We start from the raw sequence: 17,184 nt of genomic DNA on the forward strand, positions 1-17,184 counted from the left end.
AGCTCTGGCTGTTGCAGCCATTTAGGGAGTGAACCAGTGGATGGAAGACCTCTCTCTTTCTCTCTGCCTCTCTGTAACTCTGTCTTTTAAATAAATAAATAAATCTTTCAAAAAAAGAAATTTAACTTCAAATTTCTTTTTTTTTTTTTTTTTTTTTTTTTTTTTTTTTTTTTTTTTTTTTGACAGGCAGAGTGGACAGTGAGAGAGAGAGACAGAGAGAAAGGTCTTCCTTTGCCGTTGGTTCACCCTCCAATGGCCGCCGCTGCAGCCGGCGCACCGCGCTGATCCTGGCAGGAGCCAGGAGCCAGGTGCTTTTCCTGGTCTCCCATGGGGTGCAGGGCCCAAGCACCTGGGCCATCCTCCACTGCACTCCCTGGCCATAGCAGAGAGCTGGCCTGGAAGAGGGGCAACCGGGACAGAATCCGGCGCCCCAACCGGGACTAGAACCCGGTGTGCCGGCGCCGCAAGGTGGAGGATTAGCCTATTGAGCCACGGCGCCGGCTAACTTCAAATTTCAATTTGCAACTGGATTAGATTTTTTTTAAAAGATTTATCTGTTCATTTGAAAGGCAGAGTTACAGAGAGGCAGAGACAGAGAGACCGAAAGAGAGAGAGAGAGAGAGAGAGAGAGAGGTCTTTCATCCACTAGTTCACTCCCCAGATGACTGCAATGGCTGGAGCTGTGCTGAACCAAAGCCAGGAGCCAGGAGCTTCTTCTGGGTCTCCCATGTGGGTGCAGGGGTCCAAGGACTTGGGCCATCTTCTACTGCTTTCCCAGGCCATAGCAGAGAGCTGGATCGGAAGCGGAGCAGCCGGGTCTCAAATCAGCGCCCATATGTGATGCTGGCACTGCAGGCAGCGGCTTTACCCACTGTGTCACAGCAATGGCTCCCTGGATTAGATTTTAATTTAGAGAATGCTGTACAACTCACCGAAGGGATAGTAAGTCCTTCTCTTTGGGTAAAGTAGAACATACTTAGGATCGCTAAGTTGTATGTAGGCAGAATTCCCTGTCCTGTGTGGTCACTTTATGTCTGAAAACTCAGAGCTTCTGGGGACTCTCAAAATACCCAGAAATATATCACAGTGACTCTAGATGCCCTTCCCATGCTCCCACTGACATGCAACTTTGTGAATCGCCAAGTCCCCGACTTTGGGCCCAGAGGCTGCTCAAGCCTTCTCTGCCCTTCTTTGAGGAGGGCCAGAAGTTGCAGGGAATCAGGGCTTCTCTTGCTTCCCCAGCAGCCTCCATTAAAACTGATGAGTGTTGGGGTATAACCACCCCAGCCCCCTTGTTCCTTGGGCAGGGTAACATTGAGGTCTTTCTTGTACAGTGGCTTCCTCAGTTGTTCAGAAGGGGTAGACTCCTGGAGTACACAGTAGCAACACGTGAGTCTTAATTAGCTTCCTCTCCTTCTTTGCCTTGCTTCCCTTAAGATACTTTCTGTGACTTCCTCCCAAATAAGGCCTTGTGTAAGCACAGGTTTTTAACCTAGCATCCAGGGACTGGCTCCATAGGATCTATGAATTTTCTGATATTAAATACAATGTGTTATATTGACGGGCTTGTCTTCTAAAGATTACAGGCCATAACTTTCATCTGATCCAATCACAGATCCATAAATTTAAAAACTGGTTATAAATAAAGCTTTTGTATTCATGGAAATAACATTAGGACTCCCCTGTGTGAGCTGGCACCCCACCAGATCCAGCAGTGTCACATAAGTCATGGGGCACTGGCTTCTAACAGCACTGCACTTCCTTCTAACACCACAGCACAAACAATAACAAGAGCCAGCACCTTCTTCCCGGAACATCTGGCTGCCACAAACATTCTTTCAGTCCTTGTCCATAGTTATGAATGTTATTTGTTTTAGACCCTTTCTGGTATATTTCCTATTGTCCTTTATTTTGTACAAACTCACAGATTTGGGGGGATATGGTGCTCTTCAAATACATACTCTGCAAAAATGTCTTTTTTTAAAGTGCTCTTACTTTCTCCATGACATCACAAAATTCTATGTAGTTCCAATCAATAACTCTCAGACAGATAACTAGATATAGGTGACTAGGAAGGGACCACAAAACCCTCTTTTGGGTGTGAAACCAAGACCTTGCTCTCTGCCAGGACCCACCCAAGACTGTTCACTTGGCAGTTTAACGTGTGGTTGAAGTATCCTGATATAATGGGAATTAAGCCAAACAGAAAAGTCTGGTCTATATCCGAATGCACAGAGGGCCCAAAGATACCCTGCTCTCAGATGTCAATCAAAATGCCCATCATGGGATCATGGTCATGTCACCAGTCAATACTGCTTATACCTTAGGGATTAAAAGCCTCAAACGAGGAAGAAAGTGTGCTATGTGGTTTCTTGACTAGCCTGTTCTTCCCTCCGGACGCACCTTAATAAGCTTTGCTTTACTATCCCTATTTCATATCTTTGAACTATAATTCATTACTCTCTTGGTGAAAAAGGACCTAGGGAAATTGGCCACTGCTGGTGTTAATAAGTATAAAAGAGAAACCCTAGAAAAAATGCCTCTGAAAATAGAGGTATCTAGCTGTTAATCTGCAATACAAAACATTCACAATCAACCAACCAATTATTGCCTACTTACGATAAGTTAGAATTGGGACAATGTGAGATTGATGCTCCTCGTTCGCTGAACGTGTTGAGTTCCTCTGCAGAGAGGTAGCAGCCATGCGCCATCACGGTCTAGAGAGAAGAGCATCGACATGGGGTTTACCACTTATAAACAGTTAAGCTCATATTTGCAACGAGATATCCCAGAAAGACAAAAGCTGTGACTTGGCTATCACCATCTTTACAAGACCATTCATGGTTAGCTGTATGAACAAGATTTCTGGGTGCAAATTATATATCAGAAAAGTCTTTTAAAAACATCATTTTACCAAAGTCTCAACAAATTGGTGTATTTTGCTTTTCTTCTTTCTGTTGCTCTATAAAATAATGAAGCTTAGTGTAGGTATTCTACAGCATAGGATATCCTTTTAGTTTGAAGATCTTATGATTCTGTTATTTCTACTCTAGAAAATTGTCAAGTTTACTTCCTTTTTTGAATCTACATGGTGACCTGTTGGTCGGGTTGTGTTTATTCTCGTTCTAATTACAACTTTCTAGTAGCAAGCTTCTCTTTGCAGTATACATGGAAGATACAAGAGTGATCCTGTCAAGAGTTGTTCTTTATTCTTGCTCCTACTTTTAACAGAATAGGCAACAAAGGTCTTGACATATACAACACAATAAATCCAAGTTTACATTTTCATGAAAATTAGGAAATATAAGATTGTATTACCACTAGTTCAGAATGTATAACTGATCCAATATAGCACACACTGCATGCATATGAAAGGCTGCTAAATTTTTAATCTTGGTAACATTTTTGGGTTTTCTTGAATAAGACTTTACCCTTTATAATACCCTTTTTCTTCAATGCAAAGCCTGTATCTAAATACCTTTCTCCTTTGGGAATAAAACTTTTCCAACTTTTACGCAAATAAAATTAACACACAAATTGAAGGTTAATATATTAATTATATGGAAATATATGCATACAGAGATGAAAATTATGATGTACCATTTACAGGATTCATGCGGAGTATTAACCTTTCAAATCAGCTACATTAATATCTCCATTCACATAGTCCCTAAGAAATTATTTGCTGTAGTGAACTTTCCATGCACTATGTACATTTCATCGAAGACCAAGGGCAAAGGGTACATTATTGTAATGAGGTCTCTATTCACTCATATTAATTTTAATCAATTATAAAAGTAATACATATTCATTTTCAGCACTCTCAGCATATTTAAAATAAAAATAGAGAGTTCTGCTTTCTCCCTTAGGAAGAGTCATTTTCAATATACAGTGTGTGTTTTCCAGAATACTTTTTCCTAAGTGAGCACGCCCTATACATATATTACACACACATTAAACAATACTGCACAAGTAATTATGTAAATACATTTCTTCAGAACTTGGATATAATGGTTTAAATTTTCTGAATTTTTGTGTTTTTAAAATTCCTTTGGAAATGAATCTTTATAATCTTTGAGTGTAACATTCACTAATAAATCAGGTGCATTTAAAAAAAATACTGCACACTCTTCTTGTAAGCATGCTACACCTCATTCTTTGTGAATGCTGGGCACAATTCTAATTATATATGCTGTATAATTTAACTAATTTCCTATTGATGGTATTTTTCTTATGTAAATAACAGCTCTACTCACATTCCTTATAGAATGGATCCTTAGAAATGTATCTGCTGACTCAGGGGAATGTCCATTCACATGGCACTGTCAAAATGCTCTTGGACATTCCCGCCCTCAATGAGCCTTCAGGCTTAGTGACTGGGATGAAACTTAAGTCCAGTACTAAGGACACTGACACAAACACATGCACACACACACACACATTTACCCTGGGAGGATATACACACACACACACACAAAGACACACACACTCTGGGCTATTTTCCACTTTGAGAAATGCATGTAATGTCATATAATCTGAAGATTATTACTGAAATTTAAAAATTAGGTATATATGCCCTGCTTTATATAGATTATATAATCATATACAATTTACCTTATTTGTCAAAAGTTTGTTTTTATCATACACATCTGTGTAGTTTTTATAACTGGGGTATAAATTTTTCACAGCTTCAATTTCATCACGATTTTCACTGATGTGGCTCTGCAAGAAAAGAAATAATATTTTTTTTCTGAAAAATATCATTAGAATTTTTACTTCCTGCCTCAAAATGATATGACTGGCTTCTGCTCTCTGGTGTAAGTACCATACAGAAGGACAATGAAGATAAAGCATGAGTTTTATTTATTTGTTTGTAAATTTTTGTTTATTTGAAAGGCAGAGAGATGGATACGGAGGGATCTTTCATTCCTCAAATGCCAACAAAGCAAGGCTGGGTCAGGTTGAAGCCAGGAACTTGGAACTCAATTCAGGTGTCCCACATGGGTTGCAAAGACCCAAGTACTTGAGCCATAATCTGCTACCTCCCAAGGTGTGCATTAGCAGGAAGCCAAAATCAGAAGCTGAGCCAACACTCCAACCCACTCTGATTGGGAAGCGAGCGTCCCAGTTGTGTCCTAACTAGGACACTAAGCACCCACCCCCACATCCATTGTGGGGTGTGTGTGTGTGTGTGTGTGTGTGTGTATCACTAAAGAGTAATCATACTTATCCCTTGCCTACACAAAAACTTTTCAAATCACTTGGTGTGAGTATATATCGTAGGAAACAATGCATGAACAAATGAATACTTCTAAGAACTGCAATGCCATTTTTCTCTCTCCATAAGATAGAATACTCTTATGCATAGACAAATAAATTAAAAAAAAACAGTAATATTCTAAAAAACAGGTGTTCCACTGAAACAATGAGCTCTATCCTAGACCACTGATGAAATGCATGCACTCAGGAAGAGAAAGGACACCTCGATGACTCATCTCCTGTTGATAAATACGGGTAAATACACATAGATCCACACAGATCCGCCTCGCAAGTGCAGACTTGATTTTGCTGTGTGTGCTTTCTATTGTATTTTTCATATATTTTTAATTTTTTATTTTATTTTTTGAGGAACAAAAGTATTCTATTTCCAAAGTACAAACATTTTTTAAGTTTTGAATTTGATCTCCTGGAGAGAATTCAAATTTCATAGACCAACGGGGAAACATAATAATAGGGAGTATTTGAATAGTTAATGAGCCCTAAGCTTTAAAAAACACCTCTATAACATAGTGAAGAATCAATGTGTTGCTTTTGTCTCAGCTTGCCTGTTCATATAAGATAGCCAACTCTTAGGAGGAGAAATTTAATACACTGTGCAATTAAGCTTAGGTGGGGGAAGGGGAGCTCCCAATTTTAACCCAGCTGTAAGCTTTAAATTTTTTTATTCCTAAATTGCAACCATTTAATGACAAAGTAAGACGTACTTTTTTGTTCCTAATTTTAAATTAAGAAACTCAGAACAAAGAGGCTTTTAAATGTATTCCTGTAAGGTGGAAATTAGAGTTTTTTGTTTTTCAAATAATAGCTGGTTCCTCTCAGAATGAAGGTATGAAGTACCAAGAAAATAATAAATTAAAGAGAAATGGGAAAAGAGATAAATTAGATGTATACTACCGGCGCTGTGGAGCAGCAGGTTAACGCCCTGGCCTGAAGTGCCGGCATCCCATATGGGCACCGGTTCTAGTCCTGGCTGCTCCTCTTCCAATCCAGCTCTCTGCTATGGCCTGGGAAAGCAGTGGAAAATGGCCCAAGTCCTTGGGTCCCTGCACCCACATGGGAGACCTGGAGGAGGCTCCTGGCTCCCGGCTTTGCATCGGCCGTAGCGGCCATCTGGGGAGTGAACCAGCGGATGGAAGATCTCTCTCTCTCTCTGCCTCTTCTCTCTCTGTGTAACTCTGACTTTCAAATAAATAAATATTAAAAAAAATAAATTGTCAATAGTATTATTACTTATGAAGATGCCTTCATCTCTTAAAGATTGATCAGAGAACACTGAAGGTAAAAGGAACTTCAGATTTTTAACCTGCAAAATTGAAGAACTGAATTAGGTGACATTTTTAAGGGCCTTCCAGTCCTGTAATACTATGACTGTCAGAGATCTCAGTAGAATAATTATGGATTACTCAGCAGAAGACTTGGAGATTATGATTTAGGGTACAGAGAAACATTGTGGGTCTAGATACAGACACAAACAAAGCATTATACCCACCTGAATGTGCAAATCATGGGTCTTAGCGATATTGCCAAGTTCAACCAACAAAGTCTCAGAGCAGGAAAGGGAAAAACGTGGTGTCACTATGGGTTTCACTCTAGGATACTGGAGATAACCAAAAACAATTGATAAAGAAACTGGATATCATGAATGTGTAGCATACCCCAAAATGCATTTCACATAGCAGGATGACTTTCTGTCTTCATTTTGAGGGGCAACCCCTAGTGTAAGAGTCAACAGAAATGCCGGATTTCATGGAAGCAGCTCACAGCTGAGAATAAGGGAGAGTATATCTTACAACACTAAGTTCCACCAAAGAAGCAGTCCAAGTGACAGATACTCCTCTCTCTACATCAAAGCTTATATGAAGCCTAGACTAAGTGACCTATGTGAAGAGACTTGGAAGCAGAGGAGAAGTTTAAAGGAGAATGCTGGGGCGGTCAGAAGGGAGGGATGGCCTGCTCCCCTTTCTGCATCTCGTGGAGGCACTGGCACGGACTGAGAATTACATCATTGCAGAATCAGATCTGTGTCACCTTCAGTGAGTAGCCAGGCAGGAGAGGAGGACTCATGGAGGGGTGGTGAGCATAAGGAACTACAAAATTCCACTAAGTCTTCCCACATGAGATGCAAAGACTTCTGAGGTTTAGTGTGCTTTTATGCAGACCTCAGAAGAAGGGAGGGAAAGGGTCAGCAATGCCACCGTAAGAGATTATGCAATGCAGTCACAGTCCAGCCTGCTGGGGGTGGAGGCAGGGAAGAGCATTGCCCCCATGGGTTCCCCAAAAGGGCACTGCAAAGGGGAGGACCTTGCCATGAGCCTGCAGGATTCTGATGAACTGTATGAATGAGGACCAGGGAAGCCAGCCACTGGCCTGGATATCAGGGCTGGGCACTGCCTGCGTTTCAGACCAGATCACAGGGCAGGAGCTCAAGGAGCAGAGCCATGGGTGAGGCAGCCACCGAACAGTCCTACAGCTTTCAGACTCCACATCCATGCAGACTTCTCCCCTGCCCCAGAGACAGTCTTGTGATTTAAAAGGTCCTAGTGGAGAGGGAGGAAAACCACTGAGGAAAGCTACCTTGAAAATGTTGACTCCACATTGGGCAATAACTGATTTTCATAGATCAACTGAAAACTTAATGAACTTAGGACCAAGTTTACCTGTGTGACTTAATTCAGGTTTCTTGCTGCCTATAGGCAAGGAGGGCCTAGAAAGGGGCCAAGAAAGTGCATGCAATAATAAAAGTAAAACAAATGTCGTATTTACATATATCTGATTTCAAACTGAGTTCCAAATAAAACACAGAGGACTAGGTATAGAGTTGCACCATATTGCAACGGAAAACAAAAAATGCCTGACCTCTGTTTTTGTAAGTCTGGCATTTTTGATTCCACAGAGAAGTGAGATCACACACTTTTTGTGCTTCTGTGTTTGGCTTATTTCACTTAGCATAATGTCCTCCAGATTCAGCCAAGTTATTGCAAATGGCAGGATTTTCTTTTTTATGGCTGAATAATATCCCACTTGGTGAGTATATACATGCATTTTCTTTATTCATTCATTCACCAGTGGGCACTTAGTTTATTTCCACATCTTGGCTTTAGTGCTGCAGTGAACATTGGGGTGCAGGAATCTCATCAAGATAACAATTTCATTTCCTTGGCTACATGCCCAGAAGGGAGACTGCTAGATTATATGCGGAGATGTTGATCAAAAGCTGCAAATTGCCGGTTATAAGATGAACAAGTTCTGGGGTCTAATGTATAGTATGAGTTCTGATGGATGTGTTAATTGATTTGATGTTGATAACCATGAAACAATGTATGCATGTGTGTGTGTGTGTGTATATATATATACACATACATATATATATCAAATCATTACATGGGATGCCTTTAACATATACAATTATTGGTGTGGATGACTTTGCTAAGCTGAGTTGATGGATCCACTCTTAAAGCAATTTAAGGCTCTAGAAAAATAGTTCTTCATACATGAGGTAAGTCAGTATACAGAGAATAATTGCTATCACACTTAATAATGAATGCTACAACAAATACAAATGCAATCCAAATGCAAGCTCTGGACAGATATACTTACATTCCTTTGAAACATCTCTGACACAAATCTGTAAGAAAGAAACAAAAGGGAGTTAGGAAATTTAAGCATTTCTAATAAATGCTTATAAAGGGTAAAAACATGATCCTTACATGTCCTAATTTCCATGCAGACATTTCTAAGCTGCACATGTTTCATCTAACACTAATTAAAGATTAACAAGTAGTAATTACTTTGCTTTTTCATTTGCAGCCAAAGATGGAGAGCAAAATCAGAGAGAAATGCCATGTTATCATCTAGCATCAGTTGGGCTGTTTACAAGTATTCCCACAGCAATCAAGCTGTTCTACTAGCTCTAGCTCTGTTTAGGGGAATGTTGCAATATGTTATGCTCTGTGGATATTACAGTCATGGAGCCTAAAGCACCTGGAAGCATTTAGAAGCCATGGGCCTCTATACTTCTAATGATTCTAAAGTGCAAGCTACTCATTCATGTGGCATCACCATTTATTTTCAAAGGCAGAGTCCTACGAGGGATGGGCATTAGAGTAAGGCAGAGTAAGCCCAAAGCACAAGGGCGAATGGGTGATCTTAGAAGTTCTGCCTGTGGGGTTGGTGACAACTCTGAAACCCATGAAATGGCTACTTCCGCCCTGAGTGGGAAGGCTTTCTAGCTATAGCTTCCTGCTTTCTGGCATTCCTTTGTTTTTGGAATAAAATGCAATGAACTATTGCCACAATTATTACCACACACACAAAAATGGATGGCCAGGTATATCCCAATGCTAACAGGAAGGTGGGTACTTTCCTCCTCTTCATGAGCGTGTGTGTAGCAGCCCCACCATCTTCTCACTCCCCGAGCCCTTACAGAGGAGATAAAGGAGGACTGGGGACAGAGGAAAAAGTTGGACTTCAAAACCTTGCATCAGGAAAGGTTTGGTCTTGCGAAAGATTTATATCTAAATTATTTCTCCTATATCTCTCAGATGTTAAGCATAATACATTAAAGCTGCTGTTAAATTGTGAAGGTGTGGGGTGGGTGTTTAACCTTGTGGTTAAAATGCCAGTTAAAAACAACTACATCCCACATCAGAGTATCTGGGTTCTATATCCAGTTCTGGTTCCTGCGTCCAGCTTCTTGCTAATGCAGACCCTGGGAGGCAGTGGTGATGGCTCAAATAATTAGGTTCCTATCACCCATGTGGGAGACCTAGTTCCAGACTCCTGACTTCAGCCTAGCCCATTCTGGCCATTGTAAGCACTTGACAAGTGAACCAGTAGATGGCAATTTTGTCTCTCTGCCTTTCTCTTGCTCTCTCAAAATCCTCAAGGTATTATGTATAAATCATGTAAAAATGTAAGAAAAGTACTTAAATGATCAGAATATTTCAATGTTATATGAAAAATGACCTAATGAAAGCTCATGATATCAAATAATATTATGAACCCCCAACCCAAGCAAAAGCAATTTAATGAATAGGTCACATATACTGATAAGCAAATCCAGTCTACAAGAGAAGTCCTATATATAATGCAGAGACAGAGAGGGCAAAATCATTTAATTTAAAAAAGAATCCTTCATTTTACAGGATTTATCCTAGGATACCTGTGTCAAGTTCTTGGAGGCATCAAAATATAATGATAAACAAAAATAGCATGTCATGCAAAATTTTTTTGTAGGAACAAATCAATTTCATCAAGCTGGGTAAATGCACAGTGACTAGGCAAATGGAGAGCATGATTTAATGCATTGGTTCATCTTTCACTTTGACTATACAGCACTGGGAGACTCCAGAGTGTGTTAATACATCTTGAGCTTCTCAGTCAATTATTTTAAAGAATTATTTGAGAGAGAGAAAGATCTTTCATTCAATGGTTCACTTCCCAAAATGGCCATAACAACCAGGGCTGGGCCAGACCAAAGGCAGGAGTCAGGAATGCCATCAGGTCTCCCACATGGGGGCCAAGGACCTAAGCACTTGGGCCATCTTCTACTGCTTTCCCAGGTGCATCATCAGGGAGCTGGACTAGAAGCAGAGAAACCAGGAGACTCCAACTGGCACTCTGCTAGGGGAGGCCAGTGTCAAAGGTGGCAGCTTAACCTGCTGTGCTGCAACACTGGCCCCACTCCCAATCCTTTTTTTTTTTTTGATTGTTGCTGTAATAAATGATATCAGGGGACAGGAAAGATGGCTAGAAGAAGCTCTAGTATACCACAGGAGAAAATCATAGGTAGTTCAAGTCTTTGAAAGTGTCTCCACAAGTATTTATACTTGATAAAGTGTTCATTAAAAAAAAAGTCCCTTGCAAACTTTTCAAGGCATAACCACTGTCTACTTAACACTTATCTAAAGGGGATGTGCGTTAGAAAACACAAATATACAGGAACATACATCCCACAGACTTATTTTTGAAAACTATTTTATTGAAGTATAATTTACAAACAAGAAAATTAATCTCTCTGAAGTGTACAATTTACTAATTTTAATAAATCTGCTGTGTTGCATAACCATTATCCCAATACGCATTTTAATGTTTTCGTTCCTCAGATCATATTTGGGGCACATATACAGTTAACAACTATTCCCACCACTATCTCCAGGCTATCTCTAATTCAACTTTCTGTTTTATGGATTTTTCTTTTCTATATATCTTACTTAAATAGAATCGTACAGTACAAGGACTTCCATGTTTGGTTGCTTACTCTTAGTTTAATTTTTGTGAAGTTCATCCGTGTGGTAGCATACAGCAGTACTTCATTCTTTTTAGGGCTAAATCCGTTGTATATTACATTGTATTTAACCTTTCACCAGTTGATGGACATTTAAATTGTTTGTACTGTTTGGTGCAAGACAAGTTTCAAGATGCCCTTGGTGACCCAGATCTCCCCTTTTTCCCTTGTAGTTCTCAGAATAACTGTAGAATGTACTGGAAATGCAACATCCTGAAACAAAGAAGAACTAGCCAGATCAGCCTGGTCTCTGTTCCTCCCAGAATAGATATCCTGCAACATTTTAGAAATGAAACTCAAGGTGGAATTTGCTCGAACAGTTGCTAACCACCAATGATTTACAAAGAGTATTTCTCCGCAGTGCACTAGTGGTCCTCATAGAAATGTCCAAATGGCATCTGTCTTTTATGATAAGAACACTGAATGTGACATAGGCTAAGTAGTTATTCACAGTCACACAGCTTTTCAGTGGCAGAGCCAGGGTTTAGTACTCTAAGTTCAGAGTTCTTTCTGTAGGCTGCAGCAGGACATGGGGCATGTACAGATGACAGTTGGCCCATCCTGGACAACTTCGCTGAGCCACAGGAACCAGCTCACCAAGAATCCTGGGCTTCCATTGCCCTTTGCTTCATATCTCTGAGGAATAAAGTTGTTTCATGTAACTTGTCATGTGAGTGTTCTGTCTCCCTGGGTGCGTGCAAGTGGACTGACACTGGGGACGTGTATTGGTGAGGTGTTTACAGTCCTCCTCTGGGACTGATACTGGGACACAGTGACCTTGCTTCACATTTGGCTTCTGTGTGTAAGCTGTTATGAATATTCAGCTGCAAGTCTGCACATGGGCCTGTGTTTTATCCGCCCAGTCCACACCTATGTTTTAGCGTTCTGTCTGCATCAGCACCCCACTTTTTGAGGTGGAGATCTCCCCAGAGCAGGCTATCAGCAGCCTCTGCTGAACCCTGCTCTAATCTGGCAGCAGCAGCAGGGCATGGCCACTCACTAGCTTCTACGTCACCACAGAAATCCTCAGAACCTTTGTGCTGGCCCATGCTCTGGGAGTACACAGACATGGAACCAAGGCCAGGAAAGAAGCCAGGGCCTTTGCTCCTGTCTGTCTCACCTCACCTCGGGAAGCTGTCCTTTCAGCCACGTTTTTGGAGAGGGTGTACTCATGCACTCTATGTGAGCATGTTATAAACAATCTAGATTATCTAGAACAACTTTTTTCTTGGCACAGTAGTACAAAATACTAGTAACGGAGACATATACCACCTTGAACAAACACCTTAGGTATCGAGTAAAATTCCTATCCTAGGAACTTCCAGTGGTTTAATTTCAGAGAACATTTTTCCTTTTCACTCCTTTTCACTCTTCTCCAAGTTTTGTTCTGAGAGAGTACATACTATTTGCTATTTTTCTTTAAAACAGTTATTTATTTATTTGAAAAACAGAGCTACAGGGGCCAGCGCTGGGGCACAGCAGGTTAACGCCCTGGCTTGAAGCACCGCATCCCATATGGGTGCTGGTTCTAGTCCCGGCTGCTCCTCTTCCAATCCAGCTCTCTGCTATGGCCTGGGAAAGCAGTGGAAGATGGCCCAAGTCCTTGGGCCCCTGTACCTGCATGAGAGACCTGGAAGAAGCTCCTGGCTCCTGGCTTGGGATCAGCACAGCTCCACCTGTTGCAGCCAATTGGGGGAGTGAACCATCGGATGGGAGACCTCTCTCTCTCTTTCTACCTCTCCTCTCTCTGTGTAACTCTTTCAAATAAATAAATAAATCTTAAAAAAAAAAAAAAAAGAAAAAGAAAAACAGAGCTACAGAGAGGAAGAGGCAGAGAGAGAAGTCTTCCATCCATTGGTTCAATCCCTAAATGGCCACAATGGCCAGAGTTGAGCCCATCCAAAGCCTGGAGCCAGGTCTCCCACGTGGGAACAGGGGTCCAAGTGTTAGGTAGGAAGTCAGATATGAGCTTCTGTGTGTGTGACAAAGGTCTATGTCCAGCATATGCATCTCAAGATCATCCCAATGACCTTATCTACATCCTGCCCTGCCCCTCCTGCCCCATAGCCTGCCAGGTGGGGGTACCCGCCCCTTCTGCCTGATAATCTTCCAGGTGCAGCCCAGAATCCGCATTTCAATATATCTGTATTTCAGTATCCTGCTCCGGATCCTGATCCTCCAAGGGGTCCTGCTCATTCCCTCCTCTAACCCAGGGCAGCACCAGCCAGGCTTCCTCCTGTCTGATAACTTCAGGGGAAAACTCAGATAGGAATTTTTTGTATTTACATCCAAAAAGTCTTTTGTTTCAGGAGAAGGAGATGTGAGAAGACAAAGACCTACCTCCTTAAAAACTGCTGGCCTAAATGTAGATGAGGCTCTCTCAGGTTCTGTCTGGAGAGGTGCCCATCAGTTCTTACGGATGTCCCTACCCTAATAAACCTTGCTATTTTACTTTCCATTACTCTCTGTCTCATGCCTGAATTCTTTCTTGCGCAAAGACAAGAACCCTGCCATTCCCGGTAACACATGGACATGGGCCATCTTCCACTGTTTTTTCAGGCCACAGCAGGGAGCTGGATGAGAAGTGGAGCAGCAGGGTCTCAGCTGGCACCCATGTGGGATGCTTTACCAGCTTTACCTGCTATGCCACAATGCTGATCCCCCACTATTTGCTACTTTTAAAAAATCTTTTTTAAGTGAGATTCTTTCATAAATCTGTATAATTCAAATTTCTGGATTTTTTATAAAATATTTTATTTCATAGCTGACTCCTCACTTCTACCACATTTTAAGATATATATCACAGCAAACACTGTTGCACAGTTTCTTTCTCTTGCTCTCCATTAAACGTGAGGTGGGCTCTATGCCATGGTAGAAAGAACTCTGGATTTAAAGTCACAGAGCCTGGTTTTCAGTCCTGGCTCCATCACTTAAGAGCTGCATGACCATAAGCAAGTCACTTAGCCTATGTCAGATTCAGTTTCCTTATAGAAGACAAGAGATTTAAATGGGCATCAAATGTGCACTGCAGAGAAATGCTCTTTGTAAATCATTATGATTAACAACTGAGCAGTTTTACTATAGACCATTGGACCCATTTCATTAAATAGAATGGCTGAATCACTACATACCTTTCCCAATTGCATTACAACAGCATCTTGTTTCCTCTCTCCATCCCAGACTCCCTGTGTGCTGCAAAGGTACCCATCCTCAAGGCAAATCATGACAAATGAGGGTGTTACCTCTCTGTTTCCTTGATGGATTCCTCAGTAGTTTCTTTGTATTCTGGAACAGTGTCATTCAAATCCATGCATACTTTGCCCACAAATGCCCTCTGCCCAAATTTATCTGTGAAAGAATAAAACAACTTAAAGACACATTTCTTTCTTAAACAGTACTTTTTGTGACCCTTTAACAGGCATTTTGAAATTCAAATCCTTATGAAAAACCTAAGTGAGAGTAGAAAAGATTGCCCACTATCCTACCACTTAAGAACAAAGGCAACAACAAAACCCCATTAAATTCGGCACATAGTGAAACTTCTGTCATTCAAAATTTTAACCCACCACCTCCTCCATCCCACTCCTAGGCTGGCCAGGTAATAATTGAGAGGGTTTTACTCATTACTCCACTTTTCCCTTTGCTAGTTGGAATTTTTTTTTCTTTTTCAAATTTTATTAAAGTTATACAAGTTTCATGTATTTCATATTATAGATTTAGGATCACAGTGATACTTCCCACCCTACCATCCCTCCCCACCATGCTCCAACCCTTCTTCTTCCTCCCTCTCACATTCCCACTCTTGATTTTTACAAAGATTTATTTTCAGCTTACTTAATAATCACAAAGTTAACCCTACACTAAGTAAAAGAGTTCAACAAACAGTATGAAGAAGAAAACACTGTTCTTCAACAGAAGAGTCAAGAGCTGTAAACAATCATCAAATCTCAGAATGTTCTTTTCACTCTAATACACTACATTTTTGGTACTCTATTACCTCGGAACAGAGAAAACATAACTTATCTGTCGTTTGGGGACTGATTTATTTTACTAAGTATAAAATTTCCAGTTGTGTCCATCTTATTATAAAAGATAGGATTGCATTTTTTTTTTTTACAGATGAGTAGTACTCCATAGTGTATATATACCACAATTTCTTTATCTAGTCAAAAGTTGATATACATCTGGGCTGACTTTACATCTTAGTTACTATGATTTGTACTGCAATGAACAGGGGGGGTACAGATCACTCTTTCATATGCTGATCTCTTGTGGTTTGAGTAATTCCCAAGGGTGGGGTGGTTGGATCATAAGGTGGGTCTGTATTCTAATTTCTGAGGTATCAATATACTGTCTTCCACAGTGGCTGTACCAGTTTACATTCCCACCAACAGTGGATTAGAGTACCTTTTTTTTCCCACATCCTCACCAGCATTTGTTGTTTGTTGATTTCTAACTGGAGTGAGGTGAAACCTCCTTGTGGTTTTGATTTGCATTTCCCTGATGGCTAGTGATCCTGAGCATATTTTAAGTGTCTGTTGGCCATTTGAATTTCCTCTCTTGGAAGATACCTGCTTAAATCCTTTGCCCATTTCTTAACTGGAATGTTTATTTTTTTATTGTTGAATTTCTTAAGCTCTTCATAGATTCTGGATGTTAATCCTTTATCTGTTGCATAGTTTGCAAATAATTTCTCCCATTCTGTCAGTTTCTTCTTCATTTTGCTGAGTGTTTATTTTGTAGTGCAGAAGTTCTTCAGCTTGATGTAATCCCATTTGTCAATTTTGGCTTTAGTAGCCTATGCTTCTGGGGTCTTTTCCATGGAGTCTATGCCTATGCCAATATCTTGCAGGGTTTCCCCAATGTTCTCTAGTAGTTTATTGGTATTGAGTCATAGATTTAGGTCTTTGATCCATTTTGAGTGGATTTTTGTATCAGGTGTAAAGTAGGGGTCTAGTTTCATACTTCTGCATGTAGAGATCCAGTTTTTCCAGCACCATTTGTTGAAGAGATAGTCTTTGCTCCAGGGATTGATTTTAGCTCCTTTGTGGAAGATAAGCTAATTGTAGATGCATGGATTGATTTCCGTAATTTCCATTCTGTTCCACTGGTCTACCCATCTGTTTTTATGCCAGTACAGGTTGTTTTGGTTATAACTGCCCTGTACCATGTCTTTTTTTTTTTCTTTTTTTCTTTTTTTTTTGACAGGCAGAGTGGACAGTGAGAGAGAGAGAGACAGAGAGAAAGGTCTTCCTTTGCCGTTGGTTCACCCTCCAATGGCCACCATGGCTGGTGCACTGCAGCCGGCGCACCACACTGATCTGATGGCAGGAGCCAGGTGCTTCTCCTGGTCTCCCATGGGGTGCAGGGTCCAAGGACTTGGGCCATCCTCCACTGCACTCCCGGGCCACAGCAGAGAGCTGGACTGGAAGAGGGGCAACCGGGACAGAATCCGGCGCCCCGACTGGGACTAGAACCCGGTGTGCCAGCGCCGCAAGGCAGAGGATTAGCTTAGTGAGCTGTGGCGCCGGCCCATGTACCATGTCTTAAAATCAGCTAATGTGACGCCTTCAGCTTTGTTTTTGTTGTATAGGATTGCTTTAGCTATTTGGGGTCTC

The 17,184-nt window shown here is 41.0% G+C and overlaps 1 protein-coding gene across 3 annotated transcripts in view; it reads right to left on the reverse strand.

The window, feature by feature from the left end:
* GDA (guanine deaminase) overlaps window positions 1-17,184 on the reverse strand; it is a 107,249-nt gene that overhangs the window by 25,187 nt on the left and 64,878 nt on the right. For all 3 annotated transcript variants that reach the window (XR_016223272.1, XM_002708206.6, XM_089316296.1), the window contains exons 5-9: window positions 14,809-14,914; window positions 8,878-8,905; window positions 6,770-6,877; window positions 4,615-4,722; window positions 2,620-2,717 (exon numbers count right to left, since the gene is read on the reverse strand). Coding sequence is in view for 2 of the 3 variants with exons in the window: in XM_002708206.6 (XP_002708252.1) it covers window positions 2,620-2,717; window positions 4,615-4,722; window positions 6,770-6,877; window positions 8,878-8,905; window positions 14,809-14,914 (448 nt within the window). In the remaining variant the exon portion in view is untranslated. The remainder of the gene's footprint in view (window positions 1-2,619; window positions 2,718-4,614; window positions 4,723-6,769; window positions 6,878-8,877; window positions 8,906-14,808; window positions 14,915-17,184) is intronic.

This window comes from Oryctolagus cuniculus, chromosome 1 (assembly GCF_051225735.1).
Source record: "Oryctolagus cuniculus isolate XC-2025 breed Fujian yellow rabbit chromosome 1, ASM5122573v1, whole genome shotgun sequence".
In the NCBI taxonomy this organism is placed as follows: Eukaryota; Metazoa; Chordata; class Mammalia; order Lagomorpha; family Leporidae; genus Oryctolagus; species Oryctolagus cuniculus.